We start from the raw sequence: 23924 nt of genomic DNA, 5'->3' as shown, positions 1-23924 counted from the left end.
TTCTATACTTAATTCCTGATACTGCAACTCAAAAGAATGATCCTAGTTTTATCTTTCCCTATTCTGAGGAAAATACATAAATATTAGAGGATTTTGTTTCTTGAACACCTGCATTTCTTCACTTCTCTTAAGAGAACCAGGTCAGTGATTGCGTGCATTCATTAGAGCAGAACCTGAAGCTATCCTTAACTCAGAATTTAATAACTGAGACCAAAAGATGAGAAGAAGGATGGCCATCTAAAGATAACCTGGAAACATTGAAACAGAATTCGGTAATGCTTCGATGAAATCAGTTAACTTAGCACCGTCTTGGGTTATGGATGGAATTGAGATTTTTCATTTATAGAAATGCAAGGTTTTTGTTGGGTTTAGAAGGGGTTGAAATCAATTCAGGAATGGAATGATTAGAACGAATGCCCTGTTTCCGTGCCATATATCTTGTGCAATACCCAGGAATGAAGAAGGTTAATGCATGAGGAGCATTTGATGACTCTGAGCATCTGATGTATTCGCTGGAGTTTAGAACATGGCGTCACAACCTTTTTAATGCCATAAGCCACTACCATTAACTGAGGTGTCCGTGGGCCCCTGGTTTAGAAGAATGAAAGGGGGTCTCATTGAAACCTATCAAATACTGAAGGCCTAGATAGAATGGACATGAAGAGGATGTTTCCTTAGTAGGGGAGTCTTGGACCAGAGGGCACAGCCTCAAAATACAAGAGTGTTCCTGTAGAACAGAAAGGAGGAGAAATTTCTTTATCCAGAGGTTGGTGAAACTCTGGAATTCATTGCCACAGACAGCTGTGGCAGTCATTTGGTATATTTAAAACAAATGTTGATAGGTTCTTGATTAGTGAGGGCATCAAAGGTTAATGGACAAAGGCAGGATAATGGGGTTGAGAGGGGTAATAAATCAGCCATGATTGAATGGTGGGGCAGACAATAGGCAGAATGTATTCTGCTCCTATATCTTATGGTCTAATCCTATGAGACCTAGAGCTGAAATGTGGTTTTACTGTGAATAGCCTTTTTTTCAACAGGAATGGATACACTTTCTATGGTAAAATATCTCTATATTTCTCTTGAAGGTATATGGAGGATATGGAGGTATGGGGCAGATGTTTGAACATAATATGGCATACAGCCATGCAGAGTGGATTTTTTTGAAATAATCCACTTCCAGCTGAAGACCACAGGATTCTTCTTTCAATTCTATGTTATTTATATATTTAAGATAAGGTGCCCTTTCCCCTTTGGTTCTAAAAATGATGACAACTTTTCCCAGCATTTGAATGATTGTGATTTTATTAGAACATGGGACAGATTGATTGCTTCAGTCACCAAATTTGTTCTCCTGGTGTATGCTTGCACTCCATTTTGTGATTACAAGGAGGAAGGCCATCCATTCTAGTCATACAGCAGCCCAAGCCAGACAGTACACACTTCACACAAAAATGTGTTGCTGGAGCAAGAATTTGTAAAATTACACCTTATGCACTCTGTGAAAAGACTGTGTGTGTGTGATCCCTTTAAAGAAAATACGTGCGTGTATGTTTATTTGTGTGTGTGTGTATTTTGGATTTTTATTCACTTAATGATTTCATTCGTCTTCATTTATCCAAAAATTCAAAAATGATTATTAAATATGTAAGTTTAATAATTAAATTTTTTGATCCAAAGGAAGTTGGTATGTGAAGGAAGTTTCTGATATTTTGCTGGAAGTTTCAGGTTCAGTTCTAATGAATGCACATCATCACTGTCCAGGTTTACTGGACAATGTTTTTCATTGCAAAACAGACTGTTTGTCTTTTCTTTAATAAATAATCTTGCAATATGACCCTATTGCTAAGTATTGAATATTCCAAACAATTATATCAGCTTGTCTTCAATTTGAGAAGATAACTACTCCTGCACTTTCCATTACAAATAAGCCTTGGCACTTCGATCATTTACATCTATTCTGTTGGAAGCTTTGAAGGTCCAAGTGTGGAGAGCACCAGGAAAGTACATGGCCAAGTCAAGCAAAGGAAATCTCTGCTCCATTGTTTTGTTGAGTAAACAGGAAGAAGTATAAGCATAAACTGAGTCAATGGGAATGAATATAACTCAATAACAATGTGTAGATTGATTTCAGTATCCAGTTTCATAGTGTCACAGCAAAAGGCAGAGGGGGAAGAAAAAAGGAGGAGCGGAGCTGAATTTCCAATGCAGGATGAAAAGACTTAATGCCAAAATTTCAAAATCTAGTTGCAGCTTTGCTCTAGAGGACATGAAAACACAAGTTTGGAAATTAATCTGATAGGATAAGCACCTTTCCTGTTCTAATGTAAACTGCTCCTTTTTCAGAATAACAGCGCTGAACAGCGAGTAACATTAGACATTGATCTCTGGGACAAATTTAGCGAACTCTCAACTAAATGCATTATCAAGACAGTTGAGTTTGCCAAACATCTTCCTGGATTTACCACTCTTACCATCGCTGACCAAATTACCCTCCTCAAAGCTGCCTGCCTAGACATCTTGGTGAGTACTACATTCCCATTTCATAATGTACTTCCTTCAAATTTCTTTCTTTTTTCCTCTTTCATAGATACTGATATTGTGGAGATAGTCCAAGAATTTGATTATTCTCCACATACGGTTGCAGCATTTTGACCGTAGGGCTGATTTTCCTCTCCCTACCCAAAGGAATGAATTTAACTCAGTTCAAGCTGGGAACTCAACTTGCAACCTTCTGCTCTTCCAAGTTCTATTCCATGTTGCCTTTAACAGCTGAGTTACTGAGGTATCTATGGTCATCCTCTAGTCTTTATCCAGATGAAAAATTGCCAATTTTAATTGGGAAAAGTTGCCAAAACATTAAAACCCCACAGAGAATGCCCTGTTGGGCTAAACTCGGGCTGCTCTTTGCTTGAATTAGGTAGTATACATAGAAAAATACAGCACACGACAGGTCACTCGGCCCACAATGTTGTGCCAACCTTTAAACCTACTCTCAGGTCAATCTAACCCTTTCCTTCTGCATAGCCCTCCATTTTTCTTTCATCCATGTTCCTATCTAAGAGTTTCTTAAATGTCCCTAATGTATCTGTCTTTATCACTACTCCTGCAGCACATTTCATGCATCTGCCACTCCCTGTGTTTACAAAGAACTACATCACGCCCCCCTTTGCTTTTCTCCAAACACTTTAAAATGATGCTCCCTCATATTAGCTATTTTCACCATGGGGAAAAAGTCTCTGGCTGTCCATTCTATCTATGCCTCTTATCATCTTATATTGTTCTGTCAAGTCACCTTTCATCCTCCTTTGTTCTAAAGGGAAAAACCCGAGGTTGCTCAAACTTTCCTCAGATGGCATGCTCTCTAATCCACATTGCATCCTGGTAAAACTCCATTGCACACTCTCTAAAGCTGATATTCAGAGAGTTTACACTAAAGTAACCAATACTGAGATCTTATGTTACCAAATCACAACTAAAGGAAGTATCAACAGAGCTGAGATGGTCCGTCATTAGGTATGACTTACAGTTTGCTCCTCGTATCTTCCTGTATCTTCCACGAAGTACCCTATCCAAGGTTGCTAATAAGCTGATAGTATCTGCAGGCAACATCAAAATTATATTTATATTATTTAAGTCTTAAGTAGAGCCATCCTCACCTTCGCTCCTAAGCTGGAGAGAGAACTAAGGGAAGCCAGTGCTCTAATTGCTGCCCATTGATATCCCTCACAAAGTACAAATAAATATTAGTTCTCAGCCTTTCGAATGTGAAGCCTTCATGGTTTAACATTTGGTAATTTGGGCAAGAAACTGAGAAAGCTAGAAAGCACCTCCACAACCATACCCCAATAATATTAGTGCCACTATAGTCATCCCTGTTTGACAATATGCAGTATTGCCAGCCGATGGTGTAGTGGCATCAGCACCAGACTTCGAGGCTAATGGTCACAGGTTGGAATCCAGTCGACTCCTTGCATGCTGTGTTAAGCACCAAGCTAGCAACTCAGCTTCGTAAAAAGAAACCAGGCAAATGCTAAGGAAATGGTAAAAAGAAATGCCGCCCGATGTGCCACAAGGTGCGAAAAGGAACAACAACAACTTGGAAAGCACCTCCAAAACCATACCCCAATAATATTAGCACCAGTATAGCCATCTCTGCTTGTCAATATACTTAAAGACGTCTGAGCTAGCAAACCAATGGACCATTTGGCAATTGGTTTAATATTGTCGCATATAAGCCATATAACGGGATACAGTGAAAGCCTTTTATGCATGCCAGGTCATTCCAGACATAAGCACTTGAAGTAATACAAAGGGAAAAGCAATAATCAGATACAGAATATGGTGTTACATTTGGAGTGAAAGTACAGTGCAGGTAGAAATTAGGCGCAAAGACCATGGAAAGGTAGATTTAGAGATCAAGAGTTAATCTTTTGTACCGTGTATGTGTGCACGCGCGCGCAAACTGCCAGCTTGTACCCCTTCCCATCCCCCCACATTCTTATTCTGGCTTCTGGCCCCCCCCCCTTCCTTTCCAGTCTTAATGAAGGGTCTCGGCCCGAAACATCGACTGCTTACTCTATTCCGTAAGTGCTGCCTGACCTGCTCATTTTGTGTGTGCTACTGAAGGGCGCTTTGACATTCTTTCTTTGCTTTCTCAGATTCTGCGAATCTGCACCAGGTACACACCTGATCAGGATACCATGACTTTTTCGGATGGCCTTACCTTGAACAGGACACAGATGCATAATGCAGGCTTTGGTCCCCTTACTGATCTGGTTTTTGCATTTGCCAATCAATTACTGCCGCTGGAGATGGATGATGCAGAGACTGGCCTTCTTAGTGCTATCTGCCTCATTTGTGGAGGTAAGGAAAGAGAAATGCTATAACCTCGCCTTTTTCCTTTACAACTGGAGTTATAGACTGAAATTACAAAATACTTTTATATGAATACAGATGTTTTCTGCTGATTATTGTGATGAGAGCAAATAAAGACTATTTAGGTATCAGTAAAACTGTATAATGTTTAAGTTAATGATTGACAGTGACAACCATAATAGGAAATTGAAATAAGTACAATATGTGGAGTGAGAAGGCGACCGATGAGGGTGGAACAGAGGTAAACAGAACAGTAGGAACAGATACTAGACAGCAGAGGGCAGTATATTCGGGAACTGTCAATTGAAATATACACTTAAACCATCAGTCTGGCATTAACAATCATTTCATGGTCAAAGTCACTCAGATCACATTTCTTCCCCATTCTGATGTTTAGTCTGAACAACAACTGAATCTCTTGACCATGTCTGCGTGCTTTTATGCATTGAGTTGCTGCCGCGTGATTGGTTGATTAGATACTTGCAATAACGAGTAGGTGTACCTAATGAAGTGACCACTGAGTATATGTTCTATTAAAATATAAGAGCAAAGTGGCTGGGAATGAGATACTGTGGCTGGGCAATGATAACAGAATGTAATTAAAAGAAAGGACAAAATGCTTTTGTAAGGCTCTGTAGGTGCTTTACCATGATACCATGAATTATTGACATGATGAATTATTCTAGTTGGATCCCAAAAAGCAGAAATAAGATGAATGACCAATTCATTTGTTTTTATTGTTGCTGAAATTTAGACCTGGAAAATAACTTGCAGGATTATTAGGCTTACAAGGGGGAGTTCTACTTGAGAGACAAAAGTGATTCCAACTGAGCTGACTTATTCTTGGCTAATAGTTATAATTCTGTTGGAGCAAAGACAGTCTGAAATAAGAAACTTGTCAAGAATCACAATGGATAGATCCCTTAAGTCCTGTAAATTAGTGTTGTAAACTGCAGAAATGTTGTATAAAATGGATTTGGGTTAGTTTATGCTTTAGAAGCTGCCCTTAATGTGGAAGGTTGTTTTGAGCAGTTGCAAGAATAGAATGTTACATACACATGGAACAGAAGTGTAGAAATTAGAGCAGCAGTATCGTATGAGAAAAGGAGTGGAGCAATGGTGAAGAAGATGAGGGAAAAAAACACCGATCTTCAATCATGGCATGGAGCCCTTATCTGCTCAGGAACACCATCTGATCTGAAGCTACACATGCTGCAATAAAAATCTATTATAACAATGAATACACAGTGTATATCAGTAAAATCTGCATACATTGAGATTTGCTCATTGGATTTCCTCAGTAATGGCCTCTTGAAAATTGGAACATGTTGAGAAATACACTCAGTGCTCGCTTAATTAGGTACACCTGCTCGTTAATATAAATATCTAATCGGCAAATCATGTGGCAGCAACTCAATGCCCAAAAGCATGCAGACATGGTCAAGAGGTTCATTTGTTGCTCAGCCAAACATCAGAACGGGGGAAGAAAATGATTGTTGGTGCCAGATGGGGTGGTTTGAGTATCTCAGAAACTGCTGATCTCCTATGATATTCACGCATAACAGTGTCAGAGTTTACAGAGAGTGGTGTGGAAAACAAAGAACATCCAGTGAGCAGCAGTTCTGTGGGCAAAAATGCCTTGTTAATGAGAGAGGTCAGAGGAGAATGGCTAGATTGACAGGATGGCGACAGATACTCAACTAACCATATGTTATAACTGTGGTGTGCAGAAGAGCATCTCTGCATGGCATGTTGAACCTTAAATTGGATGGGCTACTGCAGCAGAAGACTACAAACATACCTCCTGTACCTAATAAAATGGCCACTGAGTGTAAGTGGTAATGTCGTCATAACATTGGAAATCAATCAGTGTCACTTAAGCAGCTCTCCCCATCATTTAACACACTGGATACAGTAACAACTAATGCCTTAAGTATATTATAAAAAAGTGATGTACATATTATTTCTTTGCACTAAGTTTGTAGAAGATGAGATAATCTTGTCTTGTCTTGTGCATTCATGGGTAATAGATGAAGAACATACTTTCCCTTTTATCAACTGAAAGCAGTGGCAAGTTTTCTGAAGAGAAATAAAAAGAATCCCCAGGCTGCAGAGCTAATTGATTATTGATAAGATTATCAAGGACACGGATAGATTCCCCTAAATAAATATTAATTCATGTTAGCTCTGGACTTTACTTTTTCTGCCAAGGATAAATCCACACTAAAATTTGAGTCCTATTCCTCACCTTGCATTGTACAGCAGATGATTCTACAATGTCCACTCTGGGGAAGTCCACGAGTCTGCCAGAGGCCTGTCTTGGGGCTGGAGGACTGTCTATGTGGGAGGGAGGAAAAGGGCTTATTTTGCTGCTGTTGTTTTGTTGCTTATTGTGTTCTGTGTTGTTTTGCTGTAAATTCTGGGCATGCTATGATGGCGCAGGAATGAATGGCGACACTTGCTGGCTGCCCCCAGCACGTCCTTAGATTGTTAACTCAAGTATTTCGATGTACATGTGATAAATAAACAAATCTGAATCTGATGTTGACTTCTTGGATTGTAGAAGCTGAAATACTAGGCAACAAAACACATAGGCTGTGCTGGCAGTGCCGTAATCATTAGAGCATTTGATTCACTCTTTCTCAATTCACATACACAAAACATTAACTGTTCCTCTTTCCACAAACGCTGTCTGACCTGCTGAGGATAAAATGTAACTGCTGTCATCTGGAACGTGACCGGTTCGGAAAGATCACATTGAATTAGAGCTGTTAGTCTACTTGGGGGAATAAAAAGTTATAATTAATCTTGCAATCACATACTTCAATTTGTTAATTGTAATTTTAATTGCATATTTAATTAATGCCATTGTCACCACTTTTACTATGCCAACTATACTCACCATTTCTAGTTGCTGTGATGGTGGTATAAATTTGCTTTGGCCTCTGTGCCTCATCATCACTGTTTAGCATCGGGTGAATTTTTGGTGGGTAAGTGGACTCAGACCTTCTGAGTTCCTTCAGCATTCGCGTGTTGCTCCGGATTTCCAGCATTTGCAGAATCTCTTGTGTTAATACTACCTTCCCACTTTCTCTCAGTGCATTTATCTGCATTGGTTTGCAGATAAATGATTATTTCTTTTTTTTGTATTTGTAGTTTGTTGTCTTTTACACATTAATTGAACACCCAGGTTGGTGTGTTTTTTCAATTAATCTGTCATGGTTATTATTTTGAGAATTTATTGAGTATGCCTGCAAGAAAATGAATTTCAGGGAAGTATATGATGACATATACCTATGTACTTTGATAATAAATTTACTTCAAACTTTGATATACTCACCAACTTGGCTTGCACAGTCCTCTGTGCTACTAAGTTTCACAGGTTCACCACTTTTTGAGAGACGGAATTGTTCCTCGCTGCTGTCCTAAATCTCTTGTTCTTTTGCTCAAATCTGTAGCCCCTCATTCTAGACAGCCCAAGCAGAGGAAATATCTGCCAACATTCAGTTCACTCAGTCCTATCACAATTTCAAAGAGTTCACTATTTTCATAATCAGTGATAATTTTCAGCTGATACCTCCCTGATCATTGACCCTTCAATCAGAGAAGTGTCCAGTATTTATCTAATTATCCACTTTAATCTTAGAATGTTTAAGTTGAAACTGAAAACATGGGTAATGTTCAGAAGGTCAGACAATGTCAGTAGCAAGAGGAACGCAAGAATTAGTTCTTCTGGTCAGTGAACTTGAATCATAATATTTAATACTGTTCATCAGTTCAAAATGTGGGAAAATGTTTAGCTGCCGATAAAATAATGAAAGAACAGATGTGACTATTGTAGTGATTGTAACCAGTTTGTGACTAGTATGCTGTTTATAGTAAAAGTGACCAACTTTGTATCCCGTCTAATTGGTACAGTTATTATTCTTAAGTCAAATCATAATAATTAGATTACTATTAAATCTAATTATTAAGAAAGCATGAGCACTATATAAAATAATGTCACTATTGTTTAATAGTATTACAGTCACAGTAATATGACAGTATACATCGATTAATGGCTTGAATAATTCATTATGTTTCAGTAAACCTTGTGAAGGAAGGTGTATTGATTTAATGGGCTACTAATTTAATATTAATTTAATAATATAAATTTATTACTTTAATAGCCTACAATCCCCCAAGCTCTAGATAGCAATGGCCAGATATGACATTGCTTTAAAAATGGTGGCCTTGTTAATTCAATGGTGTTATAATCTGTGTATGTACTGACATAACTGATTTTGATCGGAGCTGAGTTAAGGACACATTATTTTTGCCCTCTTTAATTCCGTGTGGGGTGGCAGGGGAATGAAATATCAGAATTTTGTACTGTTGTTGCTGATTGAGTGATTGCAGATGCAGGAGTCTGCGGTCTCTCAGTCAGAGCGCAAGAGACTTCATCAGATACTGGAGTCTGGAGTAGCACACAAGATGCTGGAGGAATTCGGCAGGTCAAGCAGCTAATTGATATTTCAAGTTGAGACCCTTCACTTGGACTGAATGATGGAGGGGTGATAGCCAGCATAAAAAAGTGGAGGAAAAGGGTGGAGCAAGAGTTGGATCCAGGTGAGGAGTAGTGATGGTCAGATGGAGAAACTCACTTGTGCGAGCAAGAGAAAGATGGTATAATGCTTTTGCTGGCAAAGCCAGTTCATTGACAGAAATAAAACTGACTTGGTTTTTAATTTGATCCCTACGGGCTTTATGTTAAATTTGCTTCACTACACCTGAATTGCCCTGTGAAAAAACACAAGTGTTTTTGAATGTCCTAATTTAAATGAAGATTCTGTCAGTTTTTTTTAAAACTCTGCCCAATTTGGGCCAACCTGTGATTAGCAATGAGAAAATGTCTTGTCTCCCCACTGGTCATTTGAATCCATTAATTGATGGTGTGATAACTTCGACTGTACTTTTTTCTATTGCTGCCTGGCCTGCTGAGTTCCTCTAGCATTTTGTGCGTGTTAGTCGAACAGTGGCCAGTTTTACTTGTTTTCTATAGACCAGCCTTGTGTGTGCTGATATCACCCTCTAGTGTCCATCTGTAGTACATCTTTGCTTGGGCCGAACATGCTTCCTTTCAAGGCTCTATAATAATATTAACTTTATTTGAACGAAGCCTAGTGAAGGATTTGCAGTACTTTGTGAATGGCACATAAAATAGCACAGCACAAGATGACATGTATTCATCAATTCCCCTCACTTGCAGTAGTATTAGTTTAATCAGTTACATTCTTCGGTGAGGGTTCACGTCCCACTCCAGAATCTGAGAATGTAATCTAACCTGACATTTCCTGTGATTGCCATATTAGTGGAAGTGACTCCTGTCAGAGGACAGGGTTTCACTGTGTGTCTCATATGAGATTATCAGATTCTAGGGAGATAGTTGAAGAACAGACAAGAAATTCTCCCAGTGTCTTTAGAAAACATCTTCCCATTGTATTGCTTCAATAACAGATTAGTCATCTAATTATCGATTATTATAAAATGCCCGTTAATTTGTTGTTATTGTAGACCAGGGTAACGCTGTCCTTGCAGGTTAAGAAGTAAACCATGCAGAACAGAAAGATTTGAAGTTTGTTCTGTTGTCTCCAGGAGTTCATTTCAGTCGGGGCAGTAACTTCAATGATTGAGAGGGCAGCGAAGAGCAAACCAAGTTGGTGCTGTCCGGTAGAGGGCCACAACACCTGCATCCTCACCCTGCTCGACCCACTGAGTTCCTCTGACATCTTAGAGGATCTATCCTTGGTCCAACATATTGATGCAGTCACGAAGAAGGCTCTACTTCATTAGGAGTTTGAGGAGATTTGATAAGTCACCAAAGACTCTAGCAAGTTTCTGCAGACGTACTGTGGAGAGCATTTGGTTTCTCTAAGATGGTATTTGTTCTTTTCTGAAGATCTTTAGAGAGCAAACTTTTTTATGACATTCCAGTAGTTTTGTGGTCACAATCACTGAAACTAGCTTTTTATTCCAACTTTATTTAAGTACTTAAACTCAAGTTCCTCTGCTGTCATGATGGAATTCAAGCACTTGTCTCCAAGTTAATACTGGTGCTGGTTCATTTATCACTGCTTGGCATGGAAGCTCCAGTACACAGAATTGGATAAAGCAGCAGAGGGTTGTAGATTCAGCCAGCTCCATCATGGGCACAAGCCTCCTCACCATTGAGGACATCTTTAAAATGTATTGCCTCAAGAAGGTAACGTCCATAATTAAGTACCCTCCCCATCTGAGACATGCCCTCTACTCATTACCACCATTGGGGAGGAGGTACAGGAGCCTAAAGATGCACACTCAACATTTTTGGAACAGCTTCTTCCCCTCTGCCGTCAGATTTCTGAGCAGTTCATGAACATAACTTCACTATTTTGCTCTTTTTTGCTCTAATTGTTTTTATATATTATTGTAACATATGTATTGCACTGTACTGCTGCCGGTAAACAACAAATTTCATGGCATAGGTCAGTGATAATAAACCCAATTCAGTTTGTTATTTCTCCAGATTCCAGCGTCTGGAGTCGCTTGTGTCTCTAAGATGGTATTTGTTCTTTTTTGAAGATCTTTAGAGAGCAAACTTTTATGACATTCCAGTAGTTTTGTGGTCACAATCACGGAAACTAGCTTTTTATTCCAACTTTATTTAAGTACTTAAACTCAAGTTCCTCCACTGCTGTGATGGAATTCAAGCACTTGTCTCCAAGTTAATTAATACTAGTGCTGGTCCAGTAATCTTACTATATTGTAACATGATCAAGTGAAAAAGGTTGGAAAAAGTGGCATCCAGGTAAAGATGTTAAAAATCCCTGCTACGTGTGCAACATACCCAAAACAAAGTCGACCTCCAGAAAGAAAGAAAATTAGAAAGATAAAGGAGGAAAAATTGTTGTATTTGAATGTGTCTTTGTCTATAGAGTTTTTTTTCTGATCTCTGTGTAACAGTCACACAAGGATTGAAGGTGTATCTTGATCTTTTGTACCTACGTGTAACGTTTATATAGAATCTGATGATCACGTCCCTCTGTTAATGTAAAGTATGAAATTAATTGTTGGCAGATAAATTGAGTTGTGCATAATTTTGAAACCTACAAGAAGGATCAGCTCCAAATGCTGTCCTTTTAACTCCTGGGATTAGGTTCAAACACACCCAGATGGATGTGGTGAACTGTCCTTTCTGACTGCTGGCTATTTAGGGTCACGAGTGAAATGAGCTTTAGCACATTCTCCATTCAATTCCCAGTGGGTATGTCTCTTCATCAGAGACTGACCGCAGCACAGACGCTGCAAGGTCATTGTCATCGGCTGCTGCTTGTAAGCATTACTGTTGATGATATAAATGTTTAAGAGAAGTACAATGGACCAGCTTTTGTTATCCAGTGCCTGTTTAAATGCTATTAAGCCCCAGACATGCACTGTCAGCCACAGAATTACAGGGGTTACTGACATATTCAGAAGGATGAACCTGTGGAGTGCAGCTCCATATCCATTCCCTAGGTTTATAAGACCATAAGACTTAGGAGCAGAATTCGGTTATTCAGCCCATCGAATCTGTTCTGCTATTCCATCGTAGCCGATGTATTATCCCTTTCAACCCACTCAGCCTCATTATGTTTTGGAGTTAGATATCAGTTCTTGTGGGTGATCCATGACCCCTTTGGTTTCAGGTGGGATGGGATGGCTGCAGAGTAAGAATATAAGTTATTTTTTAAAATGGTTGTGGTTTATGTCAATCATTTTTAATTATTAAATCGTGGGACATAGAACAGTACAACACAGTATGGGCCCTTCTGCCCACAATGTTGTACCAACTTTTTAGCCTACTCTACAATCAATCTAACTCTTCCCTTCTACGTAGCCGATAGGCTTCCAGTTTTCTTTTATCCATGTGGCTATCTAAGATACCTAGAGACATTAGGGACATCTAAGAGTCCCTTAAATGTCCTTAATATATTTGCTTCTATCACCACTTCTGGCAGTCGGTTTTGGGCACTGACCACTCTGTTTACCTTTAACATACCACAATACTTTTCTCCGCTCACCTTAAACAGATGGTTTCAAAGGTACATTTAATGTCAGAGGAATGTATACAATATACATCCTGAAATGCTTTTTCTTTGCAAACATCCACGAAAACACAGGAGTGCCCCAAAGAATGACTGACAGTTAAATGTTAGAACCCCAAAGTTCACCCCCAGCTCCACCTCCCCCATGCGTAAGCAGCAGCAAAGCGACGACACCCCTCCCCCCCCCCCCCACCAGCCAAAAGCATCGGAACCCATCACCGAGCCCTCAACGTGCAGCAAAGCATCAATAAAAACACAGACTTGCAGTACCCCAAAGACTACTCGTTCACCCGGTAATTCAACATACCACAGGCTCTCTCTCTCCCTCCCTAATAAGGGAGAAAAAGGTGTCTCCATTTCACAGCGAGAGTTGGAGTCATAACAAACAACTCGCTGGTTTACGATGTTAAAAGTCCATTGCATTGCTGTATCCAAGCTCTGTACCCAAAGATGTCGGGTCTCTGGGCACAGAGCCTTAGATCTGACATCTCCCACGACTCACCAATCTTCTGCCCGGACACTGACCTCCGATCCCCCCGTCTCCAGAGCCATGAATTCTTGGCCCTCCGAAGGCAAGTGAAGCTCTTAGGCTGAGCCCTTGTCGTGCCGAATAGCCCTGAGAGCGGGTCCCATTCCTGCAAAGGACCATAGTCAGTGTGTAACTCCAGGTCAGGGTCTTCAAAAGAACCCCGATAGGGAAAAATAGAGATAGTAAAGATGGAAATAGAGCTCTTTCTGAAGATGCAACCAGAGGAGTCGCCATTAGGTGCCATTAATCCTAAGCTCCTCCTCCTTTGCCAGAGATGTCCTCTGGTATTAGCCGTTTCTGCCTTGGGAGAGAAATGCTAGCTGTGCACTCTATCTGTGCCTCTCATAATCTTGCACACCTCATCCTCCTTCACTCCAAAGAGAAAAACCCTAGCTCATAAGACATGCTCTCCAATCCAGGCAGCATCCTGGTAAATCTCCTCTGCACCCTCTCTAAAGCTTCCACATCCTTCCTATAATGAGATGTGCAGAACTAAACAGTACTCAATCTTTTCTCACTCCTGAACACAGTACTCATCTTAGATGATTGATTCCCAGCTTATGAACTCCTGACTTAGGTACACCCCATTTACATGAGCGAGTGTTTGGGAGATTGGTGGGATTGATTTGCTGGCTGCTGCAGCACTGTAGGCATCTCCTGCCAGGAGGGAACTCAGTTTGTGGTTTGCAGACTGTTTGGGTGAAGAACGGTTCACAGGAATGGAGCCCTGCAGCCCTGGCAGCCTAACTTTCTAAAACATGTTTTAATAAGATTTATTTAGTTGCTTGCTTAAGTAAATAATTGCTTACAGCAACTTTTAGATGTTCTTAATGTCAGAAACGTTTAAGAACTTTTAAAAATTGCTTATAGCTTTTAGAGAATCAGAATCAGATTTATTATCATTAACATATATAATGAAATTTGTTTTGCAGCAACAGTACAGTGCAAGACCTAAAATAAGTACTGTTAAGTTACAGTAGAAAAATAAGTATAAAAGAGGAATAGCAAGGTAGTGTTCATGGGTTCATAAACGGTTCAGAAATTGATGGCGGAGGGGGAAAAGGTACTCCTAAATCACTGTGTGTGGGTCTTCAGGCTTCTGTGCCTCCTCCTCAATGGTCGTTATTGGAAGCAGATAGTTCCCAAATGTGAGGATCTCTAATGATGGATGCTGCCTTCTTGAGGCACTACCTCCTGGAAATGTCCTTTGTGGCAGAGAAGGTTGTGCCCATGATGGAACTAGCCGAGCCTGCAACCTTCTGCAGCCTCTTGCGATTCTATGCATTTGGGCCTCCATACATCAGGGCCTGATGACTTGTGAGGGTTCACCCTCTTAAAGGATGTTCTGATGTTGGCTTCCTACGCTGACAACATGCTGTGAGGATTTGCACAGGGATAGGGTTATTGTCACTTTCTAAGTGTGCATGAAAGGTGTTGAGCTCCTCGCTGCCATTTATATTGTTAGGTTATGCCTTTTAGGAAGTCAACAAAGCTTAACATGGGGTTGTGGAACTTGCAGAAATTTAAGGGATGGGTTGCCCATCAAGGGTTTATGGCTGGGGGTGAGGTGGCAAGATCTGTCTAATCTTTATTCCCAGTCTACTGACGAGATGTTTGTGTCAGATTCAAATTTTATTTGACAAAATTGTGATGAAATACCTTAGAACGTCTTTTGAATAAATGCAAATTTTGTTCAAGATTCTACCTATAAACATTTCCAAAAATGTAAATCTTTTATAAGTAGATGTTTCTGCAAAAAAAAAGAAAGTTCCAGAAACACTCAGCAGGTCAGGCTGCATTTGCAGTGAGAGGAATAGATCTGGGAAGAGAGGAAGTTAGCTTTTTTTTCCTCTTTCTCCCCAGTTCTGACACCAGGTCCCAGATGTGAAAAGTTAGCTCTATTTCTCTTTCCACAGACGCTGACTGTCTTGCTGAGTGTTTCCAGCATATTTTGCTTTAATTTTATATTTTCAGTATCTGAAGTTGTTTAGACTTTGACTTACTGATGTCTGTCTGAACATAGTTAACTTATGCAAAGTAGTGATTCTTCTTCAATGCCTATTCTGTGTTGAAGTTGACCCCTGGAAGTATAGTTGATTGGTCATCCAAGGATAAGGAAGACAGGGGAGGAGGTACTTCTTCCTTGGGAGAGGGTAGGAAAAACAAGAGGGAATAGGTTTAAGATCAGAAGCGAAAGATTTTAAAGGGACGTTGTGGGCAGCTTCTTCATGCAAAAAGTGATGCATATTTGGAATGAGCCATGAGAAATAGTGATTGAGGTGGGTACATTAATAACATTTTAAAAGCCATCTAGATAAGTTCATAAATAGAAGAGGTTTGAAGGGCTACGGGCCAAATGCAGGCAGATGGGACGAGCTCGCTGGATAATAGTTTCCATGGTTAAGTTGGGGCAAAGGGCCTTTTTCCATGTCATATGACTATGAAAACAAACTTCATTCCAGGCTTCTCGCCTTGATCGTTGTGAGGTTACCTGCTGCCATGTGCGTGAAATAAACTTGACAAGTTAAATGGTCATATGATGCTGACTGATCGGAGTTTAACAAGTGAAAAATGATCACTTGGATAGGTGTGACTCACCACTTGAACTTGAACTGCGCCCAATTAGGTGAAAATTACTAAATATGCAAACTATTCCTATTATCTTCCACAACAGCATACCTTTTGTTTAGATTTCATCTTTGCTGCTATAAAACAAACACTACTTCACAGCAGAGTTGTCGACTCTGATGCAGTTGAGGAGAATATTGAGATAGCTGATCAGAAACGTGATGAGAGCTTCAGGGATGCACCTCCAGAAGTTTTGGCTGAGGATGGTCAGATGACTAGAGTTGGAGAGGTACAGAGACCCCCGAAGGCAAAAGGCTGGAGAAAATTCCAAAAAGGCAATGGAGGATGAGACTTAAACCGAGGCTTTGTCAGACACGAAGCTTCAATCCTGGTGAACCATTAAACCTCTTTTTCTCTCTCTCCGCAGACATGGCCTGACCTGCTGATTTTTTTTTAAACTCCAACATTATAGGTTTTCTTTACAATTTTCTGCATTTGTGTTATTTTAGTTTTGAAATCCAACATGTCCTCACCCTCACTCTCACACACACACTTCCCAATCCACCACTCTGATTTAAATTTTCAGTGGCAAACAGGGAGAACGAGTGAACTGAGGAATGTGGGAGAAAAGTAAGGGATAAAATTTTTATTTTGCAGATCGGCAGGATCTGGAAGAGCCTGAGAAAGTGGATAAGCTACAGGAACCATTGTTGGAAGCTCTGAAGGTTTACGTGAGGAAGAGGCGGCCAAACAAGCCACACATGTTCCCCAAAATGTTGATGAAGATCACAGATCTGCGCAGCATCAGTGCCAAAGGTGAGCGGTGGGCTGATCCACCTACTGTTTCTTTCCTGTCTTGTATAATTTATGTTTTGCGTGTTGCGTGAATCTACATGCCTGTGACAAATAAAACTAATTTTATCTAATCTAATCTAAATTAGAAAACATAACCTATAGTCCAAGAGCAGCTTCACAGGGAAACTGTAGCAGGCAATGTAAGCTGTGAAGAAGCGGGGGAGGACAACGAGTGGAACAAAGGAATGCCTGAAATAGGGTGGCATGACGTGACTTACCAATGGACAGTTAAATTATTTTTGTCATTTTCACCATTACTTAGACCAACTTCCTTTCATACTCACTTTGAGTGAAGAATCTTCTTTCCGTAGATGCTGTGGAATTTTTCCAGTACTTTCCATTTTTAATTGAGAAATCTAGGATGTGTAATTTTCTTTTCAGAGAAATAGAAAGTCAGCTGGCAGTGAAAATCTCAAAATGTGCTGGCGTTATTATTGGCCGTACTGTTTCAGTGGCAATTTCTTGCAGCTGTATAAAACTTGGGTATTTGGAGTATTGTTTGCATTTCTCAGTAGGAAGGGTGTCGGGACTTTGGCGAGGGTACGGAAGAGGTTTACCAGGATGCTACCTGGAATAGAGTATTAGTTATAAGAAGAGCTTAGACTTCAACACACCAGAGAAAACACTATGGGGAGACCTGAAAGAAGATTATAGAATAGTTTGTAAAATAGAATGGCACAGCAGCGTAGCAGTTAGCATAATGCTATTACAGCGCCGGTGGCCTGGGTTCCATTGTGCTGCTGTTTGTGTTCATCCCGTGACTGTGTCAGTTTCCTCCCACATTCTAAAGATGTACAGGGTCAGTAGGCTAGCTGGTCACATGGGTGTAGTTGGGTGGTGTGGGTTCATTGGGCTGGTAGGGCCTGTTACTCTGCTGTATCTCGAAACAAATTATGAAAGGCATGGATAGGGGAGATGGTCTTCTCCCTAAGGAAGAAATGTCAAATACAAGAGTGCATTGCTTTAAGATGAGAGAGGCTGTGTTTAAAGGAGATGTGTTGGGCAAGGGTATTGTTTTGTTTGCACAGAATGATAGATGTGCGGTTGAGGTGAAAACAGACACAACAGTGGCACGTAAGAGGAATGTAACAGACACATGAACAGGCAGGGAATTGAGGGATATGGATCATGTACAGGCAGACAGGATTAGTTTAATTTAACATGGTCGGCACAGACATCATGGATCAAAGGACCACTTCCTGTGTTCTTAAACTGAAATATAGTGCATTTGCCTGAAGTATTTGTAATAATTAAAAATACTCGATTTTGCCAAACAATGTCTGAAGAAACAATTAAAAATGATAACCAGCTAATTGTGACCTGTATATAAAATGTTAGTGGTTTCTGCCAGTTTGGTTATTACAGCGAGAGTGAGCCAGAAAGAGCTCCCCTTCTGCCAGTCTGTCTCACGGTTGTGTTCCTTTGTCCCCAGGAGCTGAGCGGGTCATTACCCTCAAAATGGAGATTCCCGGGTCCATGCCTCCGCTCATTCAGGAAATGCTGGAGAATTCCGACGGCATCGATCCGTCGTCCTCGCCTTGCAGCAAGAGTGGTGCAGCCCGGCCGTGTAGCAGCCCCAGTCTGTCCCCAAGCTCTGCCAGCAGCAGCCCCAACACCCAGTCACCGTAGCTTCCCGAGAACACCAAGGAACAAGTGGGTCGGACTTTCGCTCACCTGGATGTTTGAAGTGTTTTTAAAAGATGAAGTGTTCACAGGAGAACCACAGTATTGTTTGCCACATACTCTGCAGCTTGTGGAAGGCAGTTGCGACTGGGTTGGAACTTGTACCTTGTACTAAGCCACGCTGGAGTTCAAGTCCTTAACTATGGTGGACATCGAATTCGGGGCTGTGCTGACCAGCAGATATGAAATGTGCACACACATAACACACCCCCAAAACACACCCTATAACACGCCCACACACACACACAGGCACACTGTCTCTCACACATGCACATGTGCGCACTCTCTCACACACGCAACACACATATGTATATACAGTACATACATATCACATATAAGCACATACAGGCATGTACGCATGCATCACACACACAAACATTCAGAAATACATCCACCCTCCAAGATAGGAATTAGCAGTTCTTAAATCAGACTGCACTCCCGTTTGCAAGCCTTTAGCTTCTGGTTTTAGAACATGCTTTGATTTACTGCTAGGAGAGAACTATGAAGACCATTTTGTGTTTTTTAAAAAATATTTTTTCTCTCCTTTTGTTTATCTATCATAATCTCATATAATACTAGTTGATAGACTGGATCACCAGCGCAAAATCCAGTAGTATCCCAAAAAAAATGAAGAATTTGAACAAAGAAAAGTTTATATGAATGAAACATTTAATGGATTATTTTTGTTGAACTGTTTAAATTGGATTTACCAGAGGAAGAAACAAAGCTATGATGATGTCATTACATTTTTGAAATGAGGTCCATACGAACTGGAAGATAAAGAAGATAGCTAGGTTACACTAGGGATGTCTGTAAATATGCTGTTCAGTTTAATGTACTCACAAGAAGTTCTTTTATGCGTTTGTTGGTGGGATGTTCATTTTAAGCACATTTATTCTGAGAGAAGGCATGGTTCTGAAGTACTGTGTAGGTCTCAAATATCCCACCCAGGACAATGCTTGATAAGGGAGTTGTGAAAGTATGTATGTGGGATCATACTTCATACCCCTTGTTGTGATTGGGTGGTGCTGCCCTGCCTGGCATCTGAGAGGGTCACAATTCCAGGTCAGGCTTGCTGACGGATAAGGATCCCTTATCCTTGGGTTTTAATTGGCTGGATGATGAGGTTGTGTGCCAACTTGGACTGTAATTGTCCTTCATGAATTCTGTCAGTGGGAGGGAAGAGAATGTTTTTTTAAAAACAAACCTTTTAAAGTCTTCACTGAAGCAATCATCTCCCTCACGTATACCAATTTAAGAAGCTATCAGTGGATTAATTTAACCGCAGCTTGCACAAGAGGGGTCAGTCACGTCCAGAGACAAAAAGAAAAAGGGTTTGAGCTTCTCAGGATTTGACCGTGAACGTGGACCTGCACAGTGCTCAGGATGTTCCGATTGTTCATTCAAAGGAATGACTAGTCGCCTTTCGACCTCAGCTGGTTCGACTCTCAGTTATCTTGTTATAGTTAAGCTTTAAACTGCGTTGGAGTTTTTTGATAATGTTGAGACTGCCGAGTTTGAAGTCACACACAGTTTTCAGAGTGAAACAGGCGTAACTGGGTTTGTGCACTGCCACAGGCTGGGCTCAGCACCTCTCCGCTAAACTCTAATCCTTCACCCTCCCTGCAGATCTGAACTAAGGTCAGGCAAGCTGCTTTTCCACAGATCTGGATTCCTTGATATCTATTTAGGAGGGTGTGGGCTTTGCACAATGAAGTTAGCATTTATTGACCACCACTAGATTGGTATGTTCCCATCTGGAATTAATGGGAGCAGTTTAGTACAGCTAACTGGTCGCAGAGAGATGCAGCCCAAGTCTGCCCTGGCTGTTAGCAACCCACTTACCCCACAGTTTTATGATTCCCACTTTTTTGCCTTATTTTCCTTCGACTGCACTCTAGGGGCAAGTTGCTGTGGGCGGTTAACCTCTCGACCAGCATGTCTTTGGGATGTGGTAGGAAACCAGAGCACCCGGACAAATCCCACCTGGTTATAGAGAGAGCGTGCAGACTCCTCACAGCCAGCACCAGAGTCAGGGTCAAACTTGGGTCCCTGGCATCATGAGGCAGCGGCTCGCCCGTTTCTCCACTATGCCACCCACTAGCTCAGTTGCTGGTGGATTAGAATCACAGACCAGGCAAGGCTGATGGCTTTGCTTCCCTAGAGGAGCTGAGTGAGCTTCCTCGAGCCAGGCCACAATGCCCTTCATTGGCACCAATGTTTATGTCCATTCTTTTACATGAGTCGAACTCAAATTCCCTGATGAGTCCGGTAACATGACTTCTTCCCAAAGCTTGTGTCTGTCTGATGTCAGAATGGATGCAGCTCAAAAAACACCCCTTTCAAATTTTCAAAACAGTTCAGACAAGGCCTTAAGCAAGTGTGACATTGAAAGGGAAGGGCAAACTGAAACCGTTTTCAATCGATCTGGGTTCCTCTGAAAGAAGATTGGACCCAGTGCTGGGGGTGGGGGCTGTTATTGATGGGTTTTATAATATCAGCTTTGAAGGAATTATTTTGACCTTCAACCCGTCATCAAAATTAGAAATCCACTCATAGGTCCAAGTCTGCTTCGCCACCAGCAGTCTTTTATTCTGCAGCTGTTGGGGCCGGAGATATGGGATTTTTCAGTTGTTGACAGAATGTAAATCACTTTGACAAGGTGAAAAACTAGGAGGGTGAGGAACCAAGGTTTTCAGTTCAGTTGTGAAGGTTAAGCATTGTCTAACTGAGCTGTCAGGATGCGCTGTTTGGGTTGAGATTTAGACGAACCTCCATCTTTAAAATGATTAAAGAATCTTGTGCTTGATATGGAAGAAGAGGGCAGCACCTGCCAGGCACAGAAATACACTGGAAGAGAAGCTCTTTCACCACAGCAGCTGACCCAATCTGTTTAGCCAGCTAATTGTTGCCCCGAGCAAGCCTGCGTACCATCAGCTTTCACCAGTTTATAAGTGGTGAAGATCTGAAGATGGGCAGGGTTCTGAGGCAGAGTCTGAAGATAGCACAAGGCCTTGGTCTCATCACTGGGCTCAGCAGCTCCACTTCATAGGCTTGGAAGCCTGCCTGAGGCCTAGGTTCTTGTCAGATCCCTGGTTCCCTGCGCAGACGTCAGTCAGCCTCTGTCGCCTGTCTGTCCCCAACTGGTCCAGATTTCCTTTGCAATCCTCCTCAGGCCAGTAATCTTTTGGGGGCTACCGCCACAAGTGGATTAATTTATGTGAATTAGATGCTTTCCCTGCAGCATTGGTCTCTCAGTGGCCCTTAATCACCAGCAGCATGCAATTTGGAAGCCCAGTGTCTGTGCAATTGGCAGAATTCCCAAAAATCTCCATCTTAGATCTCTTGTCCATAAACAGACTCCTGAAATTCAGCTCATTCATTCCTCATACATGCATCAAAGAATACCAGCACATTGCTGCTGTGATACAACCTGGTGCAAATTCAGAGGTTCACATAGATTGGTAAAAGAATGTTACACAATACAGCCGACCTTACATGAGACAGATTGGAGACAAATGTTTGGACAATCTCATTTGGGGTTCCCAGTGAAGGCACCTTAAAAGCTACCTATGATTGATGCCATTTCTGCAGTTTACATGTTCTATAATCTCTGAAAAATGCAGCAGAAACCCAGCTTCCAGTTCTGTACCTCTATTGGGAAGCTAGCCTGGAGGTGGTGCAGAGATAATTCTTTCGCAGTTTTAAAAGTCTGAGCAGATTTTTAAAGCAAATTCTCCCCCTCATTGCGCCAGTTTTCATTTAAGGAGAATTTGCAGCAAATTATAATTTTATATATATATATATAGTATTTATTTGAATTTTAGCTGTCAATTTGACTGATGCAGTCCTTACGCCTGTTGCCGAAAACGCTGTGTAAATACATGGCCACAAGAACGAGCAAATGCTGCCACTTGCTGGTCATTGTTATTACTGCAGATTAATTTTCAGTGCGTGGCTGGGTGACCAAACGCCTAAAACTGCTCCACACAGGCACACCGGGAAGTAGTATCTTGCTCTTTTTTTTTGAAGTGCATAAGAGGAGAAAGACTTGTATTCCTGTTTGTGATCCAGAGCTGATAGGGCACAAGTGTTTGGGTCGTTGTGAGTTATAGGTCGTGATGAATTTTTTTCCCCCTCCCTGGGTGCAGTGTATTTACCCCTTATTCACAGATGTATCTTACTGCTCTATTTTGTGAGTGAACTTCTCCTGGCACGCCCCTCTCCCACCTTCCTCCCAGCCCAGTGACAGCACATCCCTGTCTCTGTAAGTGGCAATGTGGATGAATTCAGTGTCCTATTTTACACAATGATAAGGTACAGTTACACATTTTGTTAAGTCAATAACCTGACACTTCCACTGTTAATGAGTTCTTGTTCTGTTCATGGATGTGTTAGTGTACTGGGTCAGACTGTACAGTAAGACTTCCTGTAACAAGGCTTTCTCTGTGCAGATGTTACTGTTAAACTTTTCATGAAGTCTACTGGCAAAAGAATAAAGTTATATTTATTCTACAATTATGTATAATCTTTTCTGAAATGGTAATTACACTTCTCTTGCAATAACATGTCTTTGCCACCACAGAATCGTCTAGGATCAGAAGACCATGAGACACAGAAGCGGAGTTAGGCCGTTCAGCCCATTGAGTCTGCTCCACCATACCATCATGGCTGATTATTATCCTTTCTTCCCCCATAACCCTTAACCCCACCACCAACCAAGAACCTGTCAATCTCAAGAAAGAGGAGGATCGATCTAATTTCACATTACAGCTTTTCGACAGAATTGTTTTGGTAACCAGATGATCATAGAGACGTGTGAGACAATCAACTGAGCAAATAGGATTATTCAGCCTTATTTTTCAGTGATTATGGTAAATTCTTGAGAAGTATGTAATTCATTAAAGTATCATAGTATCAAAGGGCACAGAAACAAGCCCTTTTGGCCTATCTAATTCATGCTGAACCATTCAAACTGCCTAGTCCCATTGACCTGCACCAGGACCATAGCCCTCCATATCCCTCCCGTCCATGTACCTATCCAAACTTCTCTTAAATGTTGAAATCAAGCTTGCATGCACCACTTGTGCTGGCAGCTTGTTCCCTTCATGTCCCCCTTAAACATTTCACCTTTCACCCTTAACACATGACCTCTAGTCATAGTCACACCCAACCTCAGTGGAAAAAGCCTGCTTGCATTTACTCTATCTATACCCCTCATAATTTTATATACCTCTGTCAAATCTCCTATCAGTCTTCTATCTCCCATGGAATAAATCCTAACCTATTCAATTTTTCCTTATAACTCA

General features: G+C 41.1%; 1 protein-coding gene across 9 annotated transcripts in view; it reads left to right on the top strand.

Annotated features, from left to right (window-relative positions):
• raraa (retinoic acid receptor, alpha a) overlaps nucleotides 1–23133 on the top strand; it is a 397838-nt gene extending 374705 nt beyond the window's left edge. For all 9 annotated transcript variants that reach the window (XM_073071422.1, XM_073071424.1, XM_073071421.1 and 6 more), the window contains 4 exons: nucleotides 2347–2523; nucleotides 4662–4866; nucleotides 16735–16893; nucleotides 18365–23133. In XM_073071422.1, coding sequence (XP_072927523.1) covers nucleotides 2347–2523; nucleotides 4662–4866; nucleotides 16735–16893; nucleotides 18365–18561 — 738 coding nt within the window. In that variant the 3' untranslated portion in view covers nucleotides 18562–23133. The remainder of the gene's footprint in view (nucleotides 1–2346; nucleotides 2524–4661; nucleotides 4867–16734; nucleotides 16894–18364) is intronic.
• The last annotated feature ends 791 nt before the right edge of the window (nucleotides 23134–23924 follow it).

The sequence above is a fragment of the Hemitrygon akajei genome, chromosome 18 (assembly GCF_048418815.1).
Source record: "Hemitrygon akajei chromosome 18, sHemAka1.3, whole genome shotgun sequence".
Classification (NCBI taxonomy): domain Eukaryota; kingdom Metazoa; phylum Chordata; class Chondrichthyes; order Myliobatiformes; family Dasyatidae; genus Hemitrygon; species Hemitrygon akajei.
This window is presented reverse-complemented; position numbering and strand designations above follow the sequence as displayed.